Source organism: Xenia sp. Carnegie-2017, unplaced genomic scaffold, assembly GCF_021976095.1.
Source record: "Xenia sp. Carnegie-2017 unplaced genomic scaffold, XeniaSp_v1 HiC_scaffold_24, whole genome shotgun sequence".
In the NCBI taxonomy this organism is placed as follows: Eukaryota; Metazoa; Cnidaria; class Anthozoa; order Malacalcyonacea; family Xeniidae; genus Xenia; species Xenia sp. Carnegie-2017.
The window spans coordinates 2,535,766-2,562,981 of NW_025813487.1; the positions used below are offsets into that span (position 1 = coordinate 2,535,766).

The following is a 27,216-nucleotide window of genomic DNA, read 5'->3' on the forward strand; positions in this document are numbered from 1 at the left end:
TGGGCGCATTGCGTTTTATAATGCCACTATTAAATCTGCTATGATGTTTGGTAGCTGTGTTTGGTCAAAATACAACAAAAGATAACTTTGATCAAATTACAAAATTACAAAAGAGAGCAGCTCGCGTAATTCTAGATGCCTCAACACGCGATAGAAGTTTTCTACTCTTTTCAAAATTGGGCTGGATACCTTTTAGTAAGGAAGTGGAAATTAGATAGGCCATGATTTGTCATAAACGTTTCTATGGTAAATTTCCATCTTATATTATTGATATTCTACCAACAAATGCCAGTCGCCACAATAGAAATACTCGTTATAAAGACTTAACTATTTGTTTACCCAAAATAAAGAGACAAAATGATGGTGGGAGATCTTTTGCTGCTACTGCAACTCGATTTTGGAACAGTCTACCTCTTACTATTCGTAAACTTTCATCAGCTTCACTTTTTAAAAAGAAACTTTATGATAAAGCTAATTCAGATATGCTGACAGAATAATTTATTATTTAGTTTTTTTAGTATTTTTAGTCTTGTGTAATTCTGGTTTTTAAATTGTAATTGATTTCGTAGTTTGTTAGTTTGAGGGCCACAAGTTTTTCACACTTGTTGTGTCACGTGTTTACCTTCTTTTAATAAAGTTTCATCATCATCATCATCATCACTTGTGTGTCCTCAATCTTTATTTATCAGAAAAAACTATGCGTGCAGTGTAACCATAAAAGCAAATGTTTTTTACTTTCACAAGACTTGGTCTAATGACCTTAGAATTTCCCACCTGTTTTATGTAGATGCAACATTAAGAAAAGGGGGGGAGGAGAGTTTAAGCTCATACGACCAAATCTGGTAAAGAAACTTGGTCACGCTGCATGTGGGTGTCTAGGTATACGGACATGCACAGCTTTTGGAGTGAGTGCCCTAATAGGAAAGACAGCCACAAATTTGCCTTTTTCCTTGAACGTTTTGAATGTGATGTTTTTACTCGTGTATTAATTTTCAATTCAAATAGAAACTGTACAAAAATGTGTCGCTCGTGTCAAATGCTACAATATATTAATGAAACGTTTACCAGCATTCCAAAGCGCCGTCCTCAGCTCGTTGTTACAATTGAAGCTTTAAGCAAACTTATACGAGTTCTCCAGCACTTCCCAAAACAAAAACAGCTGGTTAGAGGTAAGATGTGGAAACAGTCCGTCGTGTTTTCCTTTAGCGGTTCGTCGAGGAGTGTTGAGACCCTGAAACAATGAAAAACTAAGTCACCAATCATAATGAGACATGTACGATTATTAAAAGTAAACAACTCTGACTACAGTGTATCGTTGCTACTTATAACAATGTCAAAACATGAAATTGTATGAAAGCTCAGCTCTGGGTAAATAAACATCAAAAACCAAGATGCAAAACTCTCAAAGAACGCATTTGATTGGATTATGGTTTACAATCACTCTATGGAAAAACACGGTTGTAGCTACATATGGTATTCAAATGGCTATTTTTTAACTAAATAGCCCGACTGCCATTATGTATATAAATAGTGTAATATAATAGTGTAATCATCACGATAGCACTCCAGTTATCACATAGTTCAGTTCTATGATTTCTTTTGGTAATTCGCGAAGGAAAGTAAAATTCGTAAAATTTGCAATTTGGCTATTTTTACACCAATGCCGGCGATTTTGCGAATCAGTTTGACCAATCAGGTGAAAGAGGATTTACTACACAATTGCAGGTGATTTAGAGAATCAGTTTGACCAATCAGGTGAAAGAGGATCTTACAAGCCTGCATACAACACATAAGGAACTTTAAGGAATTCAACCCAAGGAAAAAGTTTATTGTATAAAGTCTCTTGAAGATAGTTATTGAAATTTTTACGTGTCTAAAGAAGGAGGAACCAGTTGTGAACTCGATAAATAGGGAGGTTCACATATTCATGTTTTGCTGTATTAACTTCCAGTGAAATCAATTGTTCTTTACAGATTAAGAGATGCATATATGACTTTGTGACCACCCCACCCCTACAACCACAGAATAATAATTATACAGAAGGGCCACTCAAGTGTGCACTGCGTCCTCATGGCCGCCATTATTCCAGCAAGATATATTTAGGGTTTTTCATTTGTTTCCAACCACTACAATTACATGACGTCATTTCTTCGTAATGAAATTAAAAATATTTCAATATAAGAAATGACGTCGTTTCATTTTAATGTTTGGAAACAAGTGATAAGCCCTAAATATCTTGCTGGAATAATGGCAGTCGATATGCGCGGCACAATATGCTTGAGGACAAAAACATCAAAGGTTTAGACACAAGTGACCTTTCTGTATATTACATTTCTGTGCTTCAGCTAAGAACTTTGTTATGCCACCAAGGGAAACTCTGGTATAACAACATTACGACAAAGCGATTTATCTCAGTATTACCTACAATGACCGTAAATACAACTGACCTGTAATTCAGCCATAGTACCTTCATCTTGTCGCTTGCTGGTGCTTGAGAAAAAGACGACATTGTCGATCATTTGGATAAGTTCCAATTGAACGACACACTTAATGATCAATGAATTGAACAACATCCTCTCCTTCTGCACAACTAAAATAATGAGATGATTTTACGACGTTAAAGTACATACATGAAAAAATTAAAAATGTCACTCGGGTGTTGGTTGAACATTTCCGTATTCACGCTCAGACGATTTTTTCATTTGTCGGCAAAAATATGCCAAATAAAGGGCTAATTTATCTTACTAGAAGATTTTCAAACGCATAAATCAATTATACGTTTTGCTAGGCTTTTCTAACAAACGAAAGTAAATTAAACACGTAAATGGCAGCAGGCTGTGACAACAAATTATTAATCTCAATTGATTTCTAACACATAGTTACCTGGTTCGTGTTCTTCGACAGGTTCGAATCGTAAACTAGGCGCACTATGTAAACTAATGCTGTCTTGTTCTTTGGTTTCTTCAACTGTTTCTTGAGGCATTTCCTCCTCCGTTTCATTCAAACCTTTTGACGATTGCTGACCATCTTGTTCGTCCTCGACTGAAAAATAATACGGAAAATTTTCACTTGTTACTCAAAGAATGCAAGTTGTTGGTCCATACGAGTTAAAGATTCACACGAGCTATATTGCAATATGCGAACTTTTGCTTCATATGAGCTTTTGGTTCAAATGAGCTTTTTTATTATGCGAGCTTTAGCTTACCATGAAATATTTTCCAATCTTATAATTATGGAGACAATTGAAGCAAAAATTTTCCTTTAAAAGAATTCACAAACTTTTTATTTACCTTCCGGATATTTAGGCACGATATCATCCTCCAGGTCAACAGGTGACATTATCTACAATATACGTCAATTTTAAGGGTAATAAATACATAAAACAAACAGAATAGTTTTGAAAATTTGTCTATAATTTTAGACTGTCGGGCTTTAAGAGATCATAAAAAATACAAAAGGGCGGATTACATGATCCCGGTAGCCGGGATTAACCAAATGTTAAATCATTTTGGCAAATGGAAACGATTCAATACTTATTATCAGATAAATCTTCTCAAGCAATTTCACAATATTCTGAGTTAATAACTACGCAAAACATTTAAAATTAAAACAACCAATTTGCCTTGATTTAAGAATTACAAACGGAATGGCGTGTGGCACTTCGCAAACAGTTGTAATTTTAAACCTTGACGTTTTGGCTCTTTTCACTCCCTTGAAATCATTGGGCTAGCTCGCTATCCAGGCCAACTCGCCTCCATATAATCAGGCCCTAAGTGTAACTTACCTTAAGTGGTGATGACGCAGGAGTGACATCAGGTGTGGGTAGACTCATTACTTGTTGGTCAGCGGGTCTCCATTTCAATAGTTCGTGAGGTACGGTTGATTCAAATATCGTCTTTACTCATTGACATGTCTTTTCCCAGACGTCTTCGGAGAACGTGTTGCCATTGGATATGACGAGATTTTCCAAACAATTGGTACCAGACCTCGCTAACTGCTCGTTATCTAGAGACATGTATTGAATGATCGAGCAAAGCAGGACATGGTGTTACAAAACATTTACAGTCGAACCTGTAAGAAACGCTGATACTTCTTGTATACTAATGTACCTCCAACCAAACCAATCATAAACTCTCATACTTCAAAGCAATCACTAACTCTGATATTTTAAACCAATCACAAACTCTCATAGTTCAAACTAATCACACACTCTCATACTTCAAACAAATCACAAACTCTGACACAACGAACCAATCACCAAGGCAAATGCCAAGCACAAACACTTTGCGTAATCTCAAGCTTACCTTGTTTGACACACCACTCTAGATGGCCATACATATCATCAAGAATTTCAGCAAGAATATCAAAATACTGAGTAAAAACATCGAAGATATCATATAGAGCGTGATTTCAAGTTGTTGTCATCCATTCTCATTTCTATAAAGAAACATCACAAATTTCAAAACATCCTCAGCTGATGTCTCATTTTATAACGAGGAAATACAACACCTTATACAGACATTATTCTATGCAAAGGAAACAACCTTCCCGCAGTTTAACACTACTCCTTCCTGATTTAAAAGCAAAAGCATTCTTTACAGTTGGGTAACTTTCACAAACGAGTATTTCAAACCTTCCATACTGGTACAAATCGTTTACACAAAATGCAATCGTCGTGTGAATAGGGAATGCAAGAGGATAAGAATGGATAGAGAATGAAGTGAATACGAGTAGATATACAGAATGAAATCACTCTAGAATGAAAGTGGATAGAAGTGAATAAGAAATAAAGGGGGATATGAGGGGATCATTGAACTAAAATACATGGAACGCTACATGAAGCAAATAATTGAAGCCAAATCTTACACCCAGACACGCGTGTTTAGTGTTTCGAGATTCTCTCGCGGAGTGAAAATTGATTGAACTACACACGCGTGTCTGGGTGTAAAATATGGCTTCAAAAAATTACTACGGTTTTCTATTACAGGTAGCGTTCCATGTATTTTAGTTCAATGGAGTGGATACACAATTGAAATGGTTACAATAATAACAGTTTTCTAACCTCTTGCCAATCTATCTGTCTGTCTGGTAGTTTCATGTTGTCGAAAATTCGAAACACGACTTTAAACACATCACGCCACCAATGTTGGAGAAACGTGTTCCCGTATGTTTTCATGATTTCAAACATCACGGTTAGGCCTCTAGTTGATGGATGGAAAAGAGCTCACATTTAAATTATACAATACATACTAATCTATACAGTACATACAACTCAATATTTCCACCATACCTTGTTCTGACATCTAGTTTACATCGGTTGATGATACACGAAAGCTCAAAAAGGACTGGAAACCAGCCTTTCACCCAGATTCTGTCCTGCTCTGATATCCCAGCATCCTCTACTCTGTAGTCTTTAAACATCTGTTTATAAAAGAAAACAAAACAGACGCCATTGGAAAATGCTACACGAAAAAGCGATTGAAATAGATGATTTGGGTTGGATTTGATCCAAAGTGGTTAGCTTTGATGCGATTTTGCAAAATTTTAATTTATTTCAAAGGTGAAAAGAAAGTAGATTTGCAATCGTCGTACCACAGGATTTTCGCAAACAAATTTGGCGCAATTTCGTATCAGTCTTATTGCTTCCATACTCGTGTCCGGGAAACTTGCGTTGCATGCGAATTCCGAGAGACACTTGACGGCATCTTGGAAAGAGTCGATGGTCGCGGAGAAATATTTCTCAAAAATCGTGGCTGAAAGAGAAAATGGGCGGGGGATGTGAAATTTATACACTGATAATCTTGTGGGATAAATGAATCTGTGAAAGCTTTGATTTACAAGTGACGTTGAAACAGTAGTGAAACAGGGCTAGAAAAGTTTAAAAAACTCTGCCTTTTGACACGTAATTTGCATCAACGAAAAAATGTTTCATACATTTATTTCATTTCTCCATTAACTCTCGTTTAATTTTCATTCATGCATCATGAGGCGAACATCCATCGACTTTATGGTAAATAAAAGTTTACCTTGAAAACTTATACGAATATGGCTGAATTACCATGGAAAAGAACGAACACATAAAATTCTTGTTGCAAAATAAACGAAGCTCTCTGTTACATCCGAGAAACACATTTACTTAAATGATATTCAAATTCATATTGAATTTAATCTAACAATATTTTACAGATGTCTAAATAGTTCAAGATTGGAAACGGATTCACCATCATTTTTCAAACATATGCAACCATTTTTATTTTAAAATTTTAAAATTTGCACCGATACAAGGACCTTACCAAAGAGCGCAACAGACAGGTCGGCGGTAAGATTAGAAGAAAAAGCTCCTTCATTAAACTACAAACCTGTTGTTTGAAAAGCGAGTTCCACGATTCCTTCATCATGATCGGACGCAGCCAAATGAAAAACGGAGAAAACATTTTTCCAACCAGATTTGATGTTTGCGGCTTGCGAATGCACCATTTGTGTGACACATCGTACGACCATATCACGAATTGTGGAAGAACTAAAATGCGAAAAATCCAGTTGTTGATTCAAGCAAATCGCAGACTGAAAATTACAGTCCTTGTTGCCAAGTTCATAAACATATCGAAGAAAGAACTTTAATCAAATCCTTCGAATTATAACAGACAAAACAGAGCGATTCATTGAAAGACGTCCTTTGTAAAATTCTTCGTAAAATTTCAACTTGGAAAAGAATCTGCAAAGTCTGCCACAAATTTTGTTTATTTGAGAGAAAGATTTTCAAGCTGCAAGAAACTTTACATTTTCTGACAGAATTGACTCCTCCATAAACTTACCTGTTTTTCTTCACTATGTATTCAAAGGGTCGGAGAAAATCCTTTTGAAATCGGAAATTTGGCAATTCCCCCTTTTCCAAGAATTTCATGGATAATTGTCGCAAAGAGTCGACACAGAAGAACGCAATTTCTTCATTAGGGTTACAACCACACTAAAATGGCACATAAATTATCTAAGATGGAGAAGTACTATAGTTGGTAGAACATTGGAGATGAAGGCATTGATTATCTTGTTTTTATACTTGAGATATGAAAGAAACTAGAACTGTGTTTTAAAATATCATCATAGTTCACAGCTGATCTGATAGTTTAGTTGATAGAGCATTGAAGACAACGATTATGTTGTTACTATACCTGAGTACATCATAACAACGTGATGTTTTATCCATAATATCAAGATAAATCTTAGTCGTTAATAATCGCTAACCTTGTTAAAATGATCTCCCAACACAGCCCATATTCGTGACCATTGCAGCCGAATACGACCCATATTGTAATAAGCAATCTCTACGATCTTCTGCAGACTAAACATACGTATCATTGTAGGATTGGAAAGCTCAACTTCCGAGACTTGACGTAAACCTTCCACGAAATCGACTTAGGAGAAAAACGAAAACATTTTGAGATTTGGATACAGGAGATAACGATATTTGAGATTTGAGAAATGGGGATTTGGATACTTGGTATTTGGTATTTGGGAACAGGGGATTTAAGTACTAGAAATTTGGGTACTTGGGATTTCGGGTATTGGAGATTTGGATACTTGAGATTTCGGGTATTGGAGATTTGGATACTTGAGATAAAGAATGGTCAGTGAATTATGGTCAAGTTAGATGTATAAAAATCTTATGTAAGATGCAGTTTAATGTATACATGTAAACCTACCGATAGCATCACCATCCAGTTTCACTGATCCCGTGAAAACTCTAAACGTAATAAAACACAATGAAGAAGTTGAGATGAAGATTTTCTGCTGAGAGAACATAACGTATGGACAGTGCACGAGTTCTTCAAAATTATATTTTCATGTTTATGTTCAAGGTTCTCTGGTTCACTTGAGCCTGAAGATGACTACCGCTAAGGATGTCAAAACGTCAGTCAACAATAACAATAACAGTCATTCTCAGGACTCTGCTAACATGGACAATGAACATGCCTACATAGGGAATCATCCATCGATATTTCTTGCTTTTACAAGCCCCACTCTAGCTTAAAGACAATTTTAAAGATTCCGGGGGGGGGGCAGGGGTGAAGCCAGAAGACTGAATAGGAGGGGTGAATATTCATATATTTAGTTTTGCCTGACATTATTTAATTTGAAAAAGAAATTAGTTGGTCACAGCGGAATATATGACCATATATATGAATATTCACCCCTCCCCCTGCATTAACAATCTAGCTTCGCCCCTGGGGTGGGAGATAGGTCAAAAAAAAATCCACATAGCTATCGTTAAAGTAAACGTTACCTGTCAACTGCAACGACAACACTTTGTGCAGCGGTCTCCCCAATGGCTTCCTGTGAGCCAGCTGCTTTTTTCGAGTCAGCAGCAACAGGCATCCGACCTTCATAGAAATACAAGCAAAGAAAAGCACCCAACGTTAGTATTTGACATTTTTCTATGAGCGTCACAACAATGTTATAAGCAACCTGTGGTTATATCATAAGATGTCTTGTTGTTTGCGGTGAATGCTGTGGGTGAATTAGTAACACCGCTGGACGCCGTGTGAAGGTATCGCGTTTTCACACCAGTACCGATAAGTTGAGCCAATTCAAGTTGGGAAATGCATTTCAGTATCTAGAATGAAAACAATGACTTTAGGGAAACGTAGAAAGATGCGCCGAGCAGAACAAGCATTTGAGCAACAAAAACGAGTGTCCAACAAGACGAACATAAACGTTAAATACATACGTAGAAAATATCTTCAAATAAAAAATATCTTGAGAAAAAACTTCCTTTTCTTATGCATATTTATTACTGATGTACATTTGTTATACGATTCTCTGATGAATGGTATGAAATACGGTCAACAAAGCACTTGGAAAAATGAGAAGTAAAGACTGTAGCAATATCGTGAAGTTTCCACTACAGACAAGACCTAGACTTTTTCCTTTGATGAAAAAAAACAATCGATCATATTTTCAGCCGTAGACACAAACCATAATATATAGCAAGATGATTCTCTCTACCTCGAGCCAAGACTTCCCGATGTAATTACCATCCGTTTGAGCGATGGTAAGAAGTGTCTTGATCGTCTCGATGTTCTTCGTTTTCATTTCATGAATATGTGTGCCACTGGTCGCAGTAAGTAAAGTGAACCTGGATAGCGCTTGTACGAAAGCATCTCTTTCCAACTACAATGTGAAAAGAGTTATTAGAAGTATCGAAAAATGAACTTTATGGTAAAGAATCTCCATTCATATTCCCTAACATCATTATAACTAACTGTAATCATTGAAAAACTTTTAAGAAAAGATTATTTCACATTCACATGCATCCTGATATATCCATATATGTACACAAACAGACAATTAATTTAAAGGTAAACAAACATCTGTTTTTATTGTATACATATGAGTATCATCTTAACCTTGAACATATAACACGCAAAGAACACGACGTGTATTCAACAATTCAACATTCAACATATTTTTGAATATATATTTATACCCGGGAAAAGATCACCAGGGGATGAAAAGGTATGCAGAGACATTAATGTCATTATTTCATACCCAAATATAATAAAATGAACAGAATGTTGTGTGTTTATCAACTTACAGGCATGCTGAATATGCAAGATATTCGTATTGCACAGCGGATTCCATCAAGACAAAATGAAGCAACAGAAGGATCGTCGTTGTCTTGTAGATTGACGCTGAACGCGGCAAGAAACGGACTCCATGCAACCTTAAACACACAAAACAAAATGGTCAACAATGGGGACTGGGCCGGTTGTAAGAAGCAGATTTAAAGTAGTGGATTTTCTCAATAGAAAATCCAGTCAAATCATTCATTGGTCAGCTAAATGATTAGATTATCTAACAGATTAACTCTTAGTCATCGTAAACATTTATTACATAAAATCTAAGTCTTTTCTTTAACAAGATTAAGATGAATGTCATCATATTTTGGAATCTACGCCCCCCGCACTTGGCATTGTCCGTATAAGTTGACATCACAATTAACGTTTCGTTAATCAATCCTTACATACACCACAAACAATCTCCAGACTCCATCCCCCCCGTACCTTGAACATTGTCTTCACGTGACCAATCTGTGTCGCCGTGACAAAATCCGTCTGAATATGACTCACGTCTTCCATTTGTGTTTTGGCGTTTTCCGCCATCTGCTCCATTTCCATAGAATACAACATACGACGATGTTTCTCACTTTGTAAATCTGTAAAGTGGAGACACAATAAAAAATCTTCTTACTTTCATGAAAATGCAATGAAGCTCTCTTAAGACCAACACCAAACATCACAATATCCAATATAAGCCCCTTTCCTACACCCATCTCAAGACCAACACCTCCATCTCAAGACCTTCACCTTCATCTCAGAACTAGGACTCCACACTTCGCAGTCAAGACCTTTACCTAGCATCTGTACAATTTTTTCAGTTAAGCCTTGATTCTCGTATTAATGTTCAAATACATACATGTAGCATCGTATCTACTGTTAACTTTTGGTGTATGTTTCATCTTGATTTCATTCTGTGCAATATCATCATAAATTGCTTCAAGATATTCAGATGGAAGATCTTTACTGTCATTTATACCACGATTCATTTGAATGTACTGCTCTTTCGTTATTTTCCGTTTAACCTGAAAGAAAATTTCACGTGATTACGATGTCGCATCTAAAGGCTAATTTTTCACGTGATTCCAATGAAGGCTCCATATCAACGCCATGGAAATCTCGCGTGACCACAATGAGTCACGTGATCTTAGACATAAAGTCACTTTTATAGAAAATCATTGCAAATGAAGTAAGTCTGTGTAACCTGTGAACTATGTAGATCAGTAGTCAACATGATGATAGAATAAGCCAGAACGTAGGCAGCGTCTGCACTAGCAAACACATCGTCACTAAAATATAAATGATAAATATAAAATAAAAGTTTATCATAGACAGTCTAACCTAGCTATATCTAGACATGTTTGTACATAAGTAAGGTTGTAGAAACGTCAGTCAACATCAACAACAACAGTCCTTCTCAGGACTCTACAAACCTGGACGATCTACATTTACAAACATGTAACAATACTCCCAGTTCAAACAACTCACTTTACATCTATCTAACAGCAGATTGCAGTCCTCAAAACTCGAATAATAAAAGTTCGATGAGAAAATACTTAAAAACCCCAAAATCGTCAAAAACTAGTCATAAATTATTGTTGATGTTAAATGAAGAAAAAAATTAACACATGGTTCATAGACAAAAGTCATTTGGCAAGTTTCACGAACCAGCATGCAATGCGAGATGTAAAACAACAGATAACAAGACACAAATCATGTCCTCACTTTGGGTTCGTTTCACAGAACCTACTCGCAAACTTCTCCATGAGTCGATCGATCTTTTGCGCTTCACCGGGAAGCCGGAAGTTATGTAAGAACAATCGCAGAGCTTGCACAAGATTGGTACCAGTGAAATCCAACTGATCTATATAGGCGTACATTATCTCCCGTTCATATCTAAAAAGTATAGGAAGACACGAGGAACAGTTGAGGATATGAAGAACAGTTGAGGACATGACGAACAATATATCTAAGTGTACTAAACATATTGTTTGCTTATTTTGAACAGTAGCAAATCTTACTGAATTCTGTCAATATTATTTACTGGATAGAGAAATTTTGAGCATTTAAAAATTGTTTTGTTTTTTATGGACAAAATAACCAAGAGATTTGAAGATAATGCTTAGTTTCAAACAGCTTTTGTCCTTTTACACGAAGTTTAATGCAAGCTTAAACGTATTTTAAACATTCTTGATTTTACGATTAAATTTTCTGATTAACTATTTCATGCATCATGAGCAAACATCCATGGGCTTCATGGCAAATTAACATAATCAACTTTTCTTGACTCAATTTATGTTGAAATAAATACTTAAGATGAGAATCAAACGTCTTAACGTGATTTTCACGTGTTTGTCACGCGAGGGAGATGTGAAAAAACATACTTACTGTCCTGGATCACCAATCAGCTCACCAATCATAATCTAAAACAATAATACGCCACATTGGATCAAAATCCAAATGGACATTAATGGCTAATATGAATGGATATTAATGGATGACAGGAAGATAAAATCAAAAATTTGATTGTTTGGTATATTGATAATTAGTAAGGGAAAGGTTACACCTCACCTCTTGCACACCCACGAAGAAATTGTGAAGACTGAATATAGGATGGGATTTGGAAATAAAAGATGCTTAATTGTTGTACAGGGTTAAGCAAATGGAAGAGACATTTGGTAGAACTTGAGACAATGTCAGTGCAAGCTTTACACCGAAAGTTGACGGTTTGCACCAGCTAGAGTGTTCTCAGCAAAGTCTCAAGGTTTGCATAAGCCAGTACAAACCCAAAAAACATCATTTAGTTCTTTTGTACATAATAGTAATGCGAAACAGACAACTTCAAGAAAAAAGTTTAAAATTTTTCTCTAACATGTATTCATGATTCATTTGCAAATTATCTTTGATTGATATAATTGATGTAGCTCAGATACGCACGTTTGTACAGGCTAATGCAAACACAGCTACAGAGCAATCATTTCACGCCTTATATTATTGTTAGTAAATGGATAAAAGTGCAGATGAACGAGATTGGATAGCCGAAATGTACAGATACAGGAAAGATGAATTGAGGTACAAACGCAAGGTATTCAATGGATGATTGTAACGAATGGATTGAAAGATTGGTGAGTAAATGGATAAGAAGGAATACACGAAAAAATTGACGATGAACTGAAATTTTGATGAACTGAAGTGAAGTACACACACTTACATGACAATGATGAGATTACCTGAACATATTCTAGTTAACGTCCCCATCACCATCCATTTATGTTGAAAAGAACTTGTCGACGTTTCCAAAATGTTTAAGAAAATATCTTTGAAGAACACCTGGTCAAAATTATACAATATAACATAAAGTACTAACCTAAGTCGTCTGGTTACGACACGTAAATTATAGCAAAAAAGTGAAAAGTTTTGAAATGTTCAAAATATCAGCGCTTATTGCAGCAGCAAACGAAATTATCAAACAAACGAAACAATTAACATTTCACGGAAAGTTTACACTATAATATCGGATTCATGATTGATCTAAATCATAGTTTCGACAGAATCTAAAATGTCACGTGAAAGTTTAATTCCTAAAACTCACCTCAATCTGCATTTTCAAATGTGTCTTGAAGTATGACAAAAGTGTGAGAAAGATTGCCAACGATAGTTCAAACACAGCAGGAACAGATGAGACGCCATTCTTTGATAATGCGACGCATAAATATTGTTTTATAGCGTTGATAAACATTGGATGAGTACGGAAAACAGGTCCGGCACTTTGAAGACAAGTTAACAGCAACTCCAGTGAGAGAATTTTAGATCTGAGTTCATGCGATCTGAAAATAATGAAAGGTTTTTTTTATCGCGAGTAAATCTTAAAGGCTAATGCTAAAATCATACTTTAAAAAAGTACTGATAGAGCTATCTTGTATATGTCAGGTCAATTTAGTTGAATTCAATTTGTTCATGTAGTACATAAAGTTATATCAATAAGAGATGACCTTTACTGCATGATCTTTAAGAACAGTTAGGAATTTAGTTATAGATATCTATAGTATAAATAAAGTTTGTTTAGCTTAGGTTTCCTTCTGTAGTAATATTGGATCAAGAAGATATAAACGAACAGTTTGATACATGTATCTTAGTATCGAAAATAAGTCGAAGTTTCTGTAGTAAAGATATTCATGATGACATGAACTGATAGTACAATATAAATTAGATCAAACCACTTTTTTGAAGTGACTTATGATCAATGAGAGTTTTACACATTATCAAGATACATCTAAAAAAAACTGTAGCTAACTTACTTGGGGTCCAACGGTCCTTCCGCAAGCGGTTTCATCGATAATTTACACAATGACCTAAACACTAAGAATGCATCCTTCTGGGTGATATGAGAAAATCTTTGTTGAGGTGGCTTGCCTTCACTTGACGTCTCGCTGGGCATATCAGACTGAGACTCGGAGACGGAACTTCGTGCAGTTTCATTCCCATCATCCTCCTTGGGCTCTGAAACTTCGCTAGTAGTCGAGTCATTTGTCTTTGCTTCTGAATCAATATCAACGCTATTTGGTGGGATTGCTTTGGATTCAGATGGATCACCAACATCTTGTACCTGGGCTACACTTGGGGAATCGCCATTAACATTTGACTTCTCATTAACATTTGAGCTTCCATCGAGATGTTTTTCATAGGCATTCTTCGATGATTCTTCATTTTCTTCACCTATATGCTCTTTTGTATTGCCATTTGAAGAAGTCTTAGAAGGCAAGTCATCTACAGCAACATTGTTTAACTCGTCTGAGTCATTTAAATGCTGTTCTTTATCAACAGACTCCGAGACATTAGTGTCAACTGTTGTTTCGACTAAATCCTGTTTTGTGTCATCGTTCACAGCATCACTGACATCATCAACAACATCTTTTACACTCTTCTCTTCAACCATTGATTCTTCATTCATGATAACTGTATCAATAACATCCTTATCTTTAACCTCCGTGGAAGAAACGGAGACTTCGCTATCTGTAAATGAAAGCCATCAAAAATATTGAAAAATAAGGATTGGTCAGCAATATCGTCGTAAAGCCAGTTTTTGAAAACAAAAGAAACACGCAGACAAGTTTTTTTTGCACAGGGTGGTTGATTATCTTCTCAGACAATTTCAGGGGGGAGGTTCAAATTTCCAAAAACAAGTAGAATTTCTTTCTTACCGTTCACATCTTCAACTTTCTCGTCGCCATGATGGATTTCACCATTTGGTAAAGGATTGATGTCAGTTTTCTCCTTAAAATTATCGCTATCATCCTTTTCTTCATTTCCATTTTCAGTCTATTGATATACAAAATGATGCAATATTATCAACATTGACATCTGTATTGATGTACAATATGATACAATGTTATCAACATTGACATGTTTATTGATATACAAAATGATGCAATATTATCAACATTGACATGTCTATTGATGTACAATATGATACAATGTTATCAACATTGACATGTCTATTGATGTACAATATGATACAATATTATCAACATTGACATGTCTATTGATGTACAATATGATACAATGTTATCAACATTGACATGTCTATTGATGTACAATATGATACAATATTATCAACATTGACATGTCTATTGATGTACAATATGATACAATATTATCAACATTGACATCTCTATTGATGTACAATATGATACAATATTATCAATCAACATTGACATGTCTATTGATGTACAATATGATACAATATTATCAACATTGACATCGCTATTGATGTACAATATGATACAATATTATCAACATTGACATGTCTATTGATGTACAATATGATACAATGTTATCAACATTGACATGTCTATTGATGTACAATATGATACAATTTTATCAACATTGACATCTCTATTGATGTACAATATGATACAATATTATCAACATTGACATCTCTATTGATGTACATTATGATACAATGTTATCAACATTGACATGTCTATTGATGTACAATATGATACAAAAATATTATGTTCATCAGAACAAAACTTACAGCTTGACTTTCCCTTCTCTGAAACACAAGACTTATCATTTGCGTCAGTGTTGACTTTGCTGTTGTTTGACCAATAAGACTTTTACTGGCAAGGTAAATGTTGTAAACTGTTCTAACTGCTTGAAGTAAAGTTCCTTCATGAACTTCACAAGTACTTGATGTAACAGCTGTTAGAAGAGCCTGTAAATATAGATAATAAAAACATACACATTATAAAAATCAGATCATTTTCAACTGTCCACAGTTAACACATAGCCTTTTTTAATCTTGTTGGAATCCAATTATTCAATGTGATATTCAAAAAACTCATGGCACAAAAAATGTAAAAAACATAGGGATACATATGTCATTACCCTCTTTAAATTCCTCAAGGATATAACATTTCTTTCATTAAATACTTAAACAGTTTGACATTACTTTTTATAAATACCTTTATAATTTGTATTTGAACATTTACATCAGTATTTATACTGGTAAAGCAAGTACAAATAGTCTCGATAATTCTGTCAATTAAACGCCTCTCTGGTTCAATGGAGTCTGGTGTATCGCCAACAATATGACCATAAGCAATGAGTTTCTAAGAACAAAGAATGTTTGAAATTTATAGAAGCAAAATACATGACCTAGATTTGTGAAGGAATACAAAATGGTGGTGAAGACACATGTGAAGTTGTGAGGCTTGGGGATGAGTACTGTTGATAGGAGATGAGTACGGTTGATAATTTCTAGGAGAAATTTAGGAGGTAACTAACAAAAGAAAATACCGCAGACTTATTTTGTGCTACCAAATTGCAATAACTTAATAACAATGCAATGAAAGAGTTTACAATATTAAATCTATTTCTTACAACTAAAGAATCCAAGTGTCCTAACACATCAAAAAAAAACAACTTACTTGTATACAGTCAAGTGCAATGGTGACAATCCTGGCACATTTTGTTTGACAAGCCAACTCAAAAGGAAGGAAATATTGATCTGCTGTAATGAATGTTTGCTGACCAGGTAGTGGAGGTAGAGTTGCAGAAGAAACATTCCTGAAGATTTTATTATAAATAAATCAAACCAACATTCTCGTTTATAAATCTAACTTTTGAACAATAAAACTTAGCAAATTTGTGCGCATGCGTAGTCTGGATATAACTGTGAATTAATTAAGATTCAAGGTTAATAACTCATTTTGGTCATGTTAAAATTGAAAAATTGGAAAGAAAATTGGACAACTTTACATAATTAAACTTACCCTGTAGATTTTTCATTTCCTTAAACAGCGTTTATTTCCTCTAGAATAGATCAAAATCATAAAGCAATCATTTTGTAAAGCAACATTCCTGAACAGGGGCGGATCTAGACCGATGCAACCGATGCGAATGCATCGGTCAAAATATTTAGATATTAAAATCTGCGAGTTTGCATTTTAATGAAATAAATGGCAAATATTATTTTCGAATTATTTAAAACGCACATTTGACAGTGATATATTGTTTAGTTAACTTATAGATTTAGCAGTTTTAAGCTAAAATTTGTTCTAGAAATAACATTTGTGTTCTCCGATAATTTTGTCGTATTCCATGACACAAATAGCGAAAGAAAAGTCGATAAAATTTAGCGAAATTTTGTCGTGAATACATAATTAGTAAGTAATTTAATAGTATTCTGCCAGCACGTCACGGTCATTGAGTTCTATAATAACTGGAGCGGCTATCTCAAGCGCGGCCTTAGATATCTGATGTTGTAAAAAACATGGCGGATTTCGTCCGTTGCCGCTGAGATTTACCGAAATTGACCGCTTTTCCGAAAATTTCACAATTTCCACCTCCTGAAAGAGTGAGGAAAATGTATGTGTGTATTTGGGATTCGGCTAGCAATTTTTTGATGAAAATCACGATAAAAACCTACAATTCGTAACAGCGAGTCAACTGTGCTTGCTTTCCAGTCATCGGGTCCTGCGAGGAAAGCTATTAACTATAAACTATGTACGAAAGAACTCTTTGAACGTTTTTAAACATCGTGTCTAATGTACATGTGCACGATGTGGACGATGTGGTCTCTTTTCAAGGTAAGGAGAAAGTCTTGAGCCATGTCCAGCCGACAATTTAAAAGATGTAAAAACAAATTCTGAAGAAACGAGATATCTCGAGATGAAAAAATGTGAATGAAAACAAAACGCGAAGTGAACTGTAAAATTTCGATTTATTTCAAAGTCATCCTCAGACAGAATGACTTAACAAACCATTTCTTAATATATGTGTATGCATGGTTTGGATTATCATTCTGTCTGTGGATGACTTTGAAATAAATCGAAAATTTACAGTTCACGTCTTGTTTTGATTCACATTTTTACATCTCAAGATGTCTTGTTTCTTCAGAATTTGTTCTTTACTTAACTCTTAAAGAGTACTCTATAGTCATATTTATGTCAATGTGGTAATGTATGTTAGTGCAATCAGACTAAGTTACACAACATATTTGCAATAAGAATTTTCTTTTAATGAAGTTTTGAGAAAAAAAACAATATATAATCTTTTTGTATTTCTGCTAAAGATGACTAAATGACAAAAAAAAAATATTTAAAATTTATTTCCTTGTAAGGTTTATTGTACAGTTGCTGCAATTGTTCAGCACGTTTTTGACTGGTAGGTTTCCTTCCCTACACTGCTTGGCAACATGGCCCAATCTTTTGCATATATAGCAACGTCGTCTTGTTAAATATTCATAAGAAAGCTGTAGTTCATAAAACTTTTTATTTGTTTGTGTCATTAGCTTAATTCTGTTAACAATAATGCATGCAACTTTAAGTTTTCAACCGTCTAATCAAGCTGATGTTTTATCACTAGGTCAATCAAACTTACTTCTTCTCATATGATTAAACTCTATACAAAAAAAAGTATATAATTGTCAATTACAATGGTCATGAAAGAAATGTTATTTCATTTTTTGTCATTACTTTTCTTGCATTCATTCATTTTGTGGCCTTTGTGGCCACAATTATAGCATCTTCCTTCATTAAAAAAAACAATGGCAATTATCAGCCAGGCATCAAAGGCAATTAGTACATGTATACACTATACCACACCTTTAAATGAACTTTTTGCTTAGACATTGCTTTCTACATAAACAAATCGTTTGTTAGGTGCTGTTTGATTTGTTATGTGTATGATTAAATTTCAGGTTAAAAGACTCTTGGTGAAAAGACTCTTGGTGAAAAGGCTCAGGTGAAAAGACAAAAGTATCATGTGAGAGCTGATGGGCATATATCATATATGAATGAGAACAGTATTGTATACAAAGCACTGTTTACCTTCTTTATTTTTTTGGTTTTCAGAATTGGAGCCACCTCAAATAGTAGTAGATTTTTAGCACATTTTGATGCATTGTTGTATTGTGTAATAAAGCAAAAACAATCATTAAACAGTATAACATTTTGGCTAAATACACACTTGCATTTTCATTATCTTCCTCTTCAGTTTCCTGACCTGTTTTGAATGCAATTGAACTATTTGAGTGATTTTCAGTTTTCAAAACAAAAACAAATTTTATACACATTTGATACCAGTGTCCATTGCTTTTTCCTCATCTGTATAATCTAGCATCTGGTGTTTTTGTATGCAAAAAACGATAAAGTGTAAATAGATATTTTGCAAGAAGGGATTTAAACCATGTAAATGAATCACTTTTTGTTTACTTCCATGCTGAAAGCTTCATATAAAGCTTTTCAGATCAGAAATTATTAAATTATTGATCTGTACTAACCTCTTTTTCATCCATGGACCACAATAGAAAGTTGGCAAATACAATAAAAACAAGAAATAAGCAAAGGAAAATTCAGACAAGTTTTAAAAATATTTATAGTATTTAAAAAAAAAGGAAAAAAATGCAAATGACAAACGCCAATGCTGTATTCTGATTGGTTAACAAATCAAACTTTTTTTTAACTATGAAGAACTAAATATTGCATTGAATTTTAAAGTTTTTTATAGTTTGTAAGAGATGATTCCCATGATAATATACATGTAAATTTAGCGTGCACAAATCGTTAATTGCTGTATCAGTAACGTTGAAACAGGGGTGTAAATCCTGGAGAGGGGATTGATATGTGGTGGCTCAGCCTCTCCCTTTCAAAAAGTTAGCAGTTTTGTCGAGCAAAGCATGTAATTTTGCGGAAATTAAAACGGCAAATATTAACGATGACGTTTGGATCAACTCATAACTAAGTAAAAAGCGATTTTGCTGGTATTAACATAAAAAATTACACTACGTTTTTGTTGGGCAAATCAAATTCTGCAACGTTTCCCCTCTCCATTCTCGGGACTCAAGTCACACCCCTGCATTCAAGTAAAATTCTTCTAAATTTTTTTTCAAGTTATTCGAAGTTTAACCATTGGCTTTTTACAAGTCAAGAAACTATATAAACAATGTGAACTCATTGAACTATAAGGTACAAAAAAATGTTAAAGATAAAATGTTACGCATCATGAACGTTGTTCAAGGACTTCCGCATGCAGATCATCCCGGCAATATTCATAATGTCACCTGTAAGTTAAACACGTGCGTTTAATATTGAGTAACGTTTATTTTTAAAAGAACGTTGACAATTCATTTATCAATTTACAGACTGGTTTAATTTTGAAAAAAGCACTTACTACAACGCTCGATCTGATTGAAAGTGCTATCAATGTTACGACCACAAAATAGTTTTCTTATGTCGTCCAATTGGGCTGTTTTGTTGAGTATTTTTTTCTCTATAAAAAATAGTTCAAAATGAATATTGTGCTATTGTTGTTCTATATTGTACTATGTTGTAGAGGAATACTCACATAGAAGACTTGCATTTCGAATTACTTCTCATTCTTTTTAATTGTTTAGTTACGTAAACTAGGTTATAATTTCATGTTACATTTTTAAGCCTCGAACACAAATGTGCAGGCACCATTAAATTTCTCCTCGAAACACATATTGCTATGTGCCAGGACGCCTACAGCCTCAAAAAAATGGAATAGTCAAATGAAAAATTCCATTTCTAGGCACAGGCAAAGCCTCGAAAACACAATAGTGTCCAGGCAACGTTCAATCTACTGATGATTGAACAACACAAGCTTAGACAGCTTTTTACGAATTTTCTGACCCTGCAACTTATCGTTTTGCGTTTTGGTCAAGTGATGCATTCTTATTTTCACAAATGCCTCAGCACAACACTTTATCAGTTTATAAGCATGATTATCTGTAACTGTCGACTCTAACACATGCTCATCTAACATGCTAAAAACTTTTTTCTCTACACACACAGATAATACCGTCGCAGCAATTGCACTCGATATGTTTGCTGCTGCATGTGGCAAGCCACCATGGCAGGAATTTACCATCCTCATTACACATTTCTCTGTTTCCTGACACACTTTCAGAAGATCGTCAGTTGGTATTTTTAAACCACCGTTGCTCTTCCATTCCACAAATAGTTCTGGTGCTCTTTCTTTAGATGATGTCAGAGCATCCATACAATCATCACAATGGATCTTCCTTTTCACCATTTTTGTGACATACCCAGCAATATACGATATTGCTGCCTCCTTGTAGTCTGAAAGCTGAATGTAGTTTGAGGTGTCGCTGTAATCGTGGTCAGTTTGTTCTGGCCCACGCAGTTCTAGATCGTATCTTCTTGCAGTATTTACATCGGAAATATCTGCCGACATTTGTTCACTCTCACACCGATCTTCTAGTCTACTAGAATTTCGGTACCATCCTGAGCAACACAATTTCCATGACCTCCTTTAATGTTATGTCGCATCAACAACTGCTTGTACGCTGCTTTGAACTGTCGAGATGTCGGGTTGTTGTTCCAACCTCCTGACGCTCGCACAGCTGAAAAACAATTCTAAATGATCTTGACTTGTCTTATAAGTAAGCAAATATTTAAGGGAGAATTTTCACTTATAACAAGATCCTCAGCAAGCCCTTGCACTGCTTCAATGCACAACAGAAACCCCAAGAATCCTGTTTTCCTCTTATGGGAAAAATCGACTTTCCATCAGCACCCTTCAGATTTAAGACGTATTGCCTTGCTTCATCCAAGAAGGTTTTTATCAGCTTGTAATTCGCTTTCCTTATTGGTGCTTTGTAATTTTTAGCAATTGGATTCCTGGAATTCAAAACGTCAAACAAGCGATCAAATACTCGAATGAATTTGACTGTTTTATCACACCCTTTAAACTGTGGAAGTTTGAGCTTACCTTCACAGAACTCTAAAGTTTCGTAAAAGCACTATTGCCAATACACATTTAATATAATACCTTTTGATAACATGCTTCGACATTCATGATGTTAGAGATGGTGATACAGGGTTCATATTACTTTTATATAAACCCTGTATCACCTATTATTTCATTCATACTGAAGATGGCATCATGAGATGTCGAAACATGTCTATTTTCAAAAAAGAACTCTAAAGCATCTGCAACACTCGAGCTGAGTGCTTGCACTGCTAAATTTACCTTCATTTTCTGTGGCTTCCAGTTTATGTGAGCTTTCTTTAGTTTGTTGGCAAGTCGCAAGCCTTCTGAGGCTTGCAGTTTTTCTAGCTCAACTAGGTATTGCCATCTTACCAAACCATCTTTTTCATCCTTCAGAGTTCTCAATTCAGAAATTGCTCCTCTGACAAGCTTGATCATGTAACAAGGATCTAAGAATGCATAAATTTTCAACATTAAATCAGATGGATGTAAAAAATATGCTTGGAAATCATTAAGTGAAAGTTTCACTCCAAGCAACTTCATCATTGCAAGATGTGTGGATGGACCATCACACGTTAAACTTCCAACTTTAACACCAACATCATGCAACTGCATCAAACACTCCTTGGTTAAATTTGCTTTTACTTCTGCAGTGAGGCCATCTACCAAGAAGTAACCAACTGGTACTTTCCAAGATGAATCTAGAGCAACAGCCATGTATACCAAAACTTCTGTTGCTTCAGGGAGTGAATCATCGTCAATCCCAGTACCAAGGTCAACATAACCACAAACTTTTTGACCATCCCATTCTACGTGTTTACGAATTGACATTTCATCCAGCATCAATGCACATATGACTTCCTTGCCATCTTTCTTTGATTCTTGAACCTTCACTTTCAAAGCATTCAAGGCATCCTTGGTGAAACCAGGGTCACCATCCACGGAATTATACCAAGATCGAATTACTCTTGATGAGGTAAGGCTAAATTAAACTTCTCACGAACATAATCATAAGCCTTAGGCGAGTAAAATTTCAAAGTTAGTGCAAAGCTTGCAATTCTGGGGGTATTGAGCACCTTTTTACCTGAGTGTTTGCCACTAAACGACTCAAAATATCTTCAGGAACCCCAGATAGTGAAGCATTAAGAAGTTCAGCTTGATCAGAGCTGATCATTTTATCATCTTTAAGGCAATCAATGATTGACAATAAATCATTTACCTTCTTTTTCAGTCTACTTTTTTCCGTATTAGACACTTTTAACCTCTTTCTATAATACTCTGCCCGGTCTATAACATCTTCCAATTGTCTTTTCATTCTCCTGGGAGACTTAAGACAATACGAGTGATCATGAGTAGAGAAATGACGACTCACCTTTTCAGTGCTCTTCGTACATTCAACATCCTTCACCTGTTGAAATAATGTGGGCACAGCACTATCTTCTAGACACACTTTGTTACCTGATATTCTCTTCATGCTATCGGAAAAATGATCTGAGCAAACTCTGCTCCACTTAGTTAGAACTGTGAGAGGCGACCATTTCTTTATACTATTTACCCATTCCAAAAAAAGTGCAGGGTTTTTTTCTTCGTCAGGAAAACTATTTGAAATAGATTAGTAAATTTATTGTTTCATGCGTTGATTCAACAAATAAATAAACAAATTTGTTGAATTTTTTAAAAAACACACAGGAAAACATCAGTGTATGCAGTATTTAAGACAATGTTTTTTCATAAGGCCTAACAGATTTTGGGGCTTTCAATTGTATAAATGCCGATTCAATCTTTCAGGAACAAACAAAATAAGCGAATAACTCACCTGTGAAAAGCGATGTCCTTCGCGTTGTCAATATTACGACATTCTACAATCGAACATCGATTAGGCATTTTTGAAAAAAATATTGTTTTGGCCTTGAAAATATTGTTTATTTATCATACAGCTTGCAATTGCATTTGAAATTTTCAACTGAAGGCGGGAAAATCAATAACATCAATCCGGAGGAGGTCGAGAATATTATTTTTCTGCAAAGCGATCATTTCAGCGGAAATACGTCCGTTGGCCGCCATGTTTTTTACAACAGTTCCCAGTCCACTTAGCCGCTCCAGTTATTATAGAACTCAATGGTCACGGTAGATGGAAGAGGCATCGCTACGTCACAGTAGATTTGCGATGCATCGGTCCCGAGTCCTTTTCCGCGTGAAATCTACTGTGACATCAGCAAAACCATTGTTTTAGGGCCTCACGTCACGGTAGATTTTGCCGCTGAGCGATGCATTTTCCATAATTTTGTGATTGTGGGCACATGGCACCGATGCATTCAACTTTGAACTTCAAAGTTGAATGCATTGTTATTTGATCACTTGATATAACTCGCAATCATCGATCGAAGTCATGGCTGTCGAGAATATCAAACAAGATCTGTGTACTCTGCTTCGAGAAGAGAAGTCATTTGATATTAATGGAGTGCGTCGAACCTATGAAACGAGAGCTGCTACTTTTATTTCAAAATCCTCTCCTTGGAATCCCTTTTCAAAGGGTAAAAATGGGAGAGATATGTCAAGTGAAATGTTAATACCTAAGCACTTGACAGTTCATTGGCAAAGTGGAGAACTAAGAGCTTTAAAGTAAGTAAATCTACCTTTATGCTTGCATGTTTTAAATGTAAATAGTGTACTCATTTCAGACTCAGAGTGTAGTCGTAGATAACGACGAACAATCATCATAAAATATACACGATGTCATATTACTTATGCAGCACTTATACTTGTATTCATATGTAATATAATACAAACTGTAATATGCAGGGGTAGGTGCGATTTTAGTTGCATTTTAGTTTATGTATTGTATGGATTACATTAAAAATGTAATGACTGTATTCCTTCTTCCAATATACTTATGACTTCAGTAGAAGCTAACATTTTCTTAATAACCCTGTCAGACATTTAAGTTTTGAATTCTTCTGATTTCTAATTTTTAGCCACACAATGAGAATTTTCTTAACTCTGCTATATTTAGAACTAGAGGTGATGGTAATTGTCTGTACAGAGCCTGCTCAAAATTACTTTGTGGCAAGGAAGACCTATGTCATTTGCTGAGAGACTTGACAAGCATTGAGCTATTCAATCACCAGGAGTATTATGCTAACCACCCTTACTTAAAAGATAAGTTGCATTTTTTTAAGTCAGAAAATACTGCTTTTCTGCATCAGTATCAGATGTGGCTTTAGGCAATGGCTATGATAGGAAAATCCAAGCACAAAGGTAATAGTAGTTAAAGAGGAAGCTCTAAATAATGCATGCAATGGTACTTATTCTTCACTTATGTGTATATTTGGTTTGTCTTCTGTCACTGGAATGACTATAATTTCAGTTTATCCCGAAAAGTTGGACCAGGAGACCAAATATTCACAATTTCTAAATGGTAAAAGTCTTCCACGGCAAGCACACCAACATATTTCAAGTCAACTTGTTCAGCCTGCTAAGTTAATTTTAATGTGGACAACTACTGGTGCTTATTCTCTTCAGAATTAGATATAGAATTTCAACCCAATCATTTTGTACCACTAATTGAATTTAATCAAACTAATAACTCAAGAGTTAATAATAAAAAAATTACTGACCACTTTAAAGTTGATGTCTTACAGAAAAATAAAAGTGGGCAAGCAACAGACACAACTTTGGTAGCACCTGCAAAATCCTCACCAAGGGAAGACTTAAATGGCAGCAGCTATGATTGCTTGAAGACTTCCTTAAAACGTGGGTTAAATTAGTGATTGTTCATTTGCAAATATATTTTAATTATAGGTAAGCATGCTTTTCTAAGAACATAAGTAAAGCATACCATGCAATATAAAGTATTCGTTGTGGGATGGAGGATATTTTTTGTACATGTGAATAAATCCTTCCTTTATAAACATGAGATCGTCAAATTGGCAACAAGCTTTCACTCAAATGCACCAAAAACAATGACCTATGATATATGACCTTGCATGTTAACGCATTCAGGCTTTATTATTTTGAATGTAGTCGTATACCTACATCTTAGTAATGTTTTATTTAGGACCTCTTTCATGCGACTTTGAAGATGGAAAAGTATCAAATGCTTCTTGTCCCTTGTCAAAATCTGTAAAAACTGATATGACAGATGTTGATCCCTTGGATATTGGACATTTTGTATCTGTGGCGGCCCTAGATGACAACACAAAGCTAAGACTTATAACAAATTACTGGAAGCCTCCCCCTTTTTTCAATTTTCCTTTTTCTGAGAATGGTAAATCTTCAAGAAAATTTTGTGCTGGCTGGCTAGATCGTTGGTCCTGGTTGTGCTACTCTAAATTATTTGATGGAGCCTTTTGTTATTATTGCGTTTTGTTCGGTCATCAAACAGGACATAATGGTTCAAAGCTTAGTAAATTATTTAAGGAACCCTTAAGAAACTGGCAGAGTGCGGCAACAAAATTTTACCAGCATGACAAATATTCCCTAATTCACCGTGACTCCAAGTTACGTTTGTCGCAGTTCCAACGTGTGATGAAAGGTAAAACTATTGGCATCGACGAACAAGCCGATCATCTTAGAAGTGCCTGCATTCAATACAATCGTGACGTTTTAGGCTCTATTATTAAAACTATTATACTGGCAGGCAGACAGAATCTTCCCTTACGAGGCCATCGTGACGACTCAAAGTATTTTCTATCTTCTAATCCTGGGAACTTTCAAGCCTTTTTGAATTTTAGAGTAGACGCGGGTGACGCGAAACTAGAAAAACATTTTGAAAATGCAAGTAAGAATGCAACTTATCGTTCGAAGACAATTCAAAACAAGCTGATAAAGATCTGCGGGGAACAAATCAAAGAAAAGATTGTTTCTGAAATCAATTCTAGTGAATGCCCAATTTACTCAGTCCTTGGTGATGAGGCAACAGACTGCAGCAGTATCGAGCAGATGCCAATTGTTGTAAGGTATGTTGACTCAAAGCAAGAAATTAATGAACGATTTATTAAATTTGTTGAGTGTGAAGGAATGACTGGCGAAGCGCTAGCGAAGAATATCGAAGATACTTTAAACGAAGTTGGGCTACTACTTTCCAACTGTCGTGGTCAGTGCTATGATGGTGCCAGTGCAATGTCAAGCAAATCAAAGGGAGTTGCTGGTCGTATTTTAAAATAAAATCCAAAAGCTTTGTATATCCATTGCGCTAGTCATCGATTGAACCTTGTTGTTGCTAAAGCATGTGGTGAGAAAACTGTCAAAAACATGTTGGGGCATGCTCAAAATATCTTCAGTTTCTTCAGCCCATCCCCCCTACGAATGCAGTGCTTGAGGCAGAATATGGAAAAGTCTG

General features: G+C 35.3%; 2 protein-coding genes, 2 long non-coding RNA genes and 1 pseudogene across 4 annotated transcripts; 3 read left to right on the top strand and 2 right to left on the bottom strand.

Moving 5' to 3' along the window:
* Nucleotides 1-610: 610 nt before the first annotated feature.
* Nucleotides 611-17,064, bottom strand: LOC124451303 (annotated as a pseudogene).
* A 434-nt stretch (nt 17,065-17,498) lies between these two features.
* On the top strand, nt 17,499-19,042 carry LOC124451556. The gene is made up of 2 exons (XR_006950519.1): nt 17,499-17,707; nt 18,820-19,042. It is a non-coding gene; the product is annotated as an uncharacterized LOC124451556 (long non-coding RNA).
* A 563-nt stretch (nt 19,043-19,605) lies between these two features.
* Nucleotides 19,606-21,085, bottom strand: LOC124451572. Its single transcript, XR_006950537.1, has 2 exons — nt 20,292-21,085; nt 19,606-20,181 (listed from the first exon to the last, which is right to left on the bottom strand). It is a non-coding gene; the product is annotated as an uncharacterized LOC124451572 (long non-coding RNA).
* Nucleotides 21,086-24,041: 2,956 nt separating this feature from the next.
* Nucleotides 24,042-25,099, top strand: LOC124451304. Its single transcript, XM_047001925.1, has 2 exons — nt 24,042-24,497; nt 24,889-25,099. The coding sequence occupies exons 1-2, from the start codon at nt 24,265-24,267 to the stop codon at nt 25,097-25,099; spliced, it is 444 nt and encodes a 147-aa protein (XP_046857881.1). The 5' UTR covers nt 24,042-24,264.
* A 496-nt stretch (nt 25,100-25,595) lies between these two features.
* Nucleotides 25,596-27,086, top strand: LOC124451530 (52 kDa repressor of the inhibitor of the protein kinase-like). The gene is made up of 2 exons (XM_047002190.1): nt 25,596-25,628; nt 25,933-27,086. The coding sequence occupies exon 2, from the start codon at nt 26,010-26,012 to the stop codon at nt 27,039-27,041; it is 1,032 nt and encodes a 343-aa protein (XP_046858146.1). The 5' UTR covers nt 25,596-25,628; nt 25,933-26,009; the 3' UTR covers nt 27,042-27,086.
* Nucleotides 27,087-27,216: the final 130 nt, after the last annotated feature.

Bases quoted from the DNA above. Each gene is read 5' to 3' on its own strand.
- LOC124451304 (XM_047001925.1), top strand. From the start codon at position 24,265: ATGGCTGTCGAGAATATCAAACAAGATCTGTGTACTCTGCTTCGAGAA. The intron at 24,498-24,888 runs GTAAGTAAATCT...TGCTATATTTAG, and splicing joins GGAGAACTAAGAGCTTTAAA to AACTAGAGGTGATGGTAATT.
- LOC124451530 (XM_047002190.1), top strand. From the start codon at position 26,010: ATGACAGATGTTGATCCCTTGGATATTGGACATTTTGTATCTGTGGCG.